A 1,819-nucleotide genomic window follows, 5' to 3' on the forward strand; every position below is an offset into this window, starting at 1 on the left:
AATGCAAGGGCCTGATATAGTATCCACAGCAATGCTGATATAGGCAGACAGTAGGCAGAGGAAGGACAGGCAAATTCATGGGCAGGCAGGGGGACTTTTGAGACTGAGCCTTAATGATATTTGTATCTATTCAGAGAAGAAGAAACCTCTTCACCCTCCTCAGATAGCCCACATCCTCTACTTTATCCTCTGTATGTAGGGAAGCTGGAGAGACCAGCATCATACAGGACCCTCCAGAGCCACCCTACAGGAATAGACTTTGAAGTCTTGGGACCCATCTTGTCTGCAGGAGAGATGAGTGGAGAGGACATGGTTCCAGGACCTCAGTTGACTGATAAGATAGCCTTTATCTTTGCTATCATTTTATTCCTTTTGTGCTTGGTGGCAGTGGTGGGTAATGGCTTAATCACCGTGGCACTGGGCATGGAGTGGTTGCTGCAGAGAACTTTGTCACCCTGCAATAAGTTATTGGTCAGCCTGGGAGCCTCTAGCTTCTATCTGTGATGGGTGGTGATAAGAACATTTATATTTTCCTGAATCCAATAGCCTTCCCATACAACCCTGTATTCCAGTTCCTAGCCTTTCAGTGGGACTTCTTGAATGCTGTCACGTTATGGTTCTCCACCTGGCTCAGTGTCTTCTACTGTGTGAAAATCGCAACCTTCACCCCCCTGTCTTCCTCTGGCTAAAGCAGATGGTGTCTGTGTTGGTTCCATGGGTGCTGCTCAGCTCCGTGGGGTTCTCCAGCTTCAGCACCATTCTAGTTTTCATAGGCAACCGGAGAATAGATCAGAACTATTTAAAGAGGGTTCTGCAACCTTGGAATGTCGCTGGGAATGCTGTGAGAACATATGAGAGACTCTGCTTCTTCCCTTTGAAAATTGTTACCTGGACAGTCCCTACTGTTGTCTTCATCGCTGGCATGGCTTTGCTCATTCCACCTCTGGGAAGACACACCAAGAAGGTCTCCCTGTCCATCTCAGGCTCTCACGATCCCAGCGCCCAGGCACACATCAAGGCTCTCCTGGCTCTCATCTCCTTTGCTGTCCTCTTTGTTTCCTATTTTCTGTCACTGGTGCTCAGCGCCTCAGGTGTGTTTCCATCACAGGAATTCAGGCACTGGGTGTGGCAGGCTGTGATTTATCTGTGCACAGTAGTCCACCCCATTGTTCTTTTCTTGAGTAACAGCAGGCCGAGAGCTGTGCTAGAGAGGGGCTGCTCCTCAGGGCATGGGGCATCTTGAGTTGCTTTGATGAAGAGCCTCAGAGACTCTACTGCAGAAGGCCTGGGTAGAATGGGACATTGCTTCTTTAAATCTCTTTGCCACGTTTAATGCTCTTTCCCTCTTTGATGCATTTCATGATTTCAGTGAAATAGGATTTCAAGGTGAGATGGAATGTACTGAACTAGTGGTCTAGTGTCACTGATTTCCACTCAGCAAGGGTGTAGCTGATATAGTAAATGTCCCTGTGGGACTTGATGTGGCCAAAGAAGCAGGAAACTTTTATTTCCCTGTGACTAAACTCGGTGTTTAAAATTATCCCTCTGGAAACTGGATGCAAGGATCCGGACACATGATTGACTTTTTTAAAAAAAATTAATTAATTTTATTTTTATTTATTTTTGCCTGCGTTGGGTCTTTGTTGCTGCATGCGGGCTTTCTCTAGTTGCGGCGAGCAGGGGCTACTCTTCATTGCAGCTCACGGGCTTCTCATTGCAGTGGTTTCTCTTGTTTTGGAGCACGGGCTCTTGAGCGCAGGCTCAGTAGTTGTGGCACATGGGCTTAGTTGCTCCGTGGCCTGTGGGATCTTCCCGGACC

The 1,819-nt window shown here is 47.7% G+C and overlaps 1 protein-coding gene across 1 annotated transcript; it reads left to right on the plus strand.

The window, feature by feature from the left end:
* Positions 1-294: 294 nt before the first annotated feature.
* TAS2R60 (taste 2 receptor member 60) lies at positions 295-1,243 on the plus strand. Its single transcript, XM_067745612.1, is given in 3 exon segments — positions 295-511; positions 514-666; positions 669-1,243. Coding segments are annotated over 3 exon segments (945 nt in total).
* The last annotated feature ends 576 nt before the right edge of the window (positions 1,244-1,819 follow it).

This window comes from Pseudorca crassidens, chromosome 8 (genome assembly GCF_039906515.1).
Source record: "Pseudorca crassidens isolate mPseCra1 chromosome 8, mPseCra1.hap1, whole genome shotgun sequence".
Taxonomy (NCBI): domain Eukaryota; kingdom Metazoa; phylum Chordata; class Mammalia; order Artiodactyla; family Delphinidae; genus Pseudorca; species Pseudorca crassidens.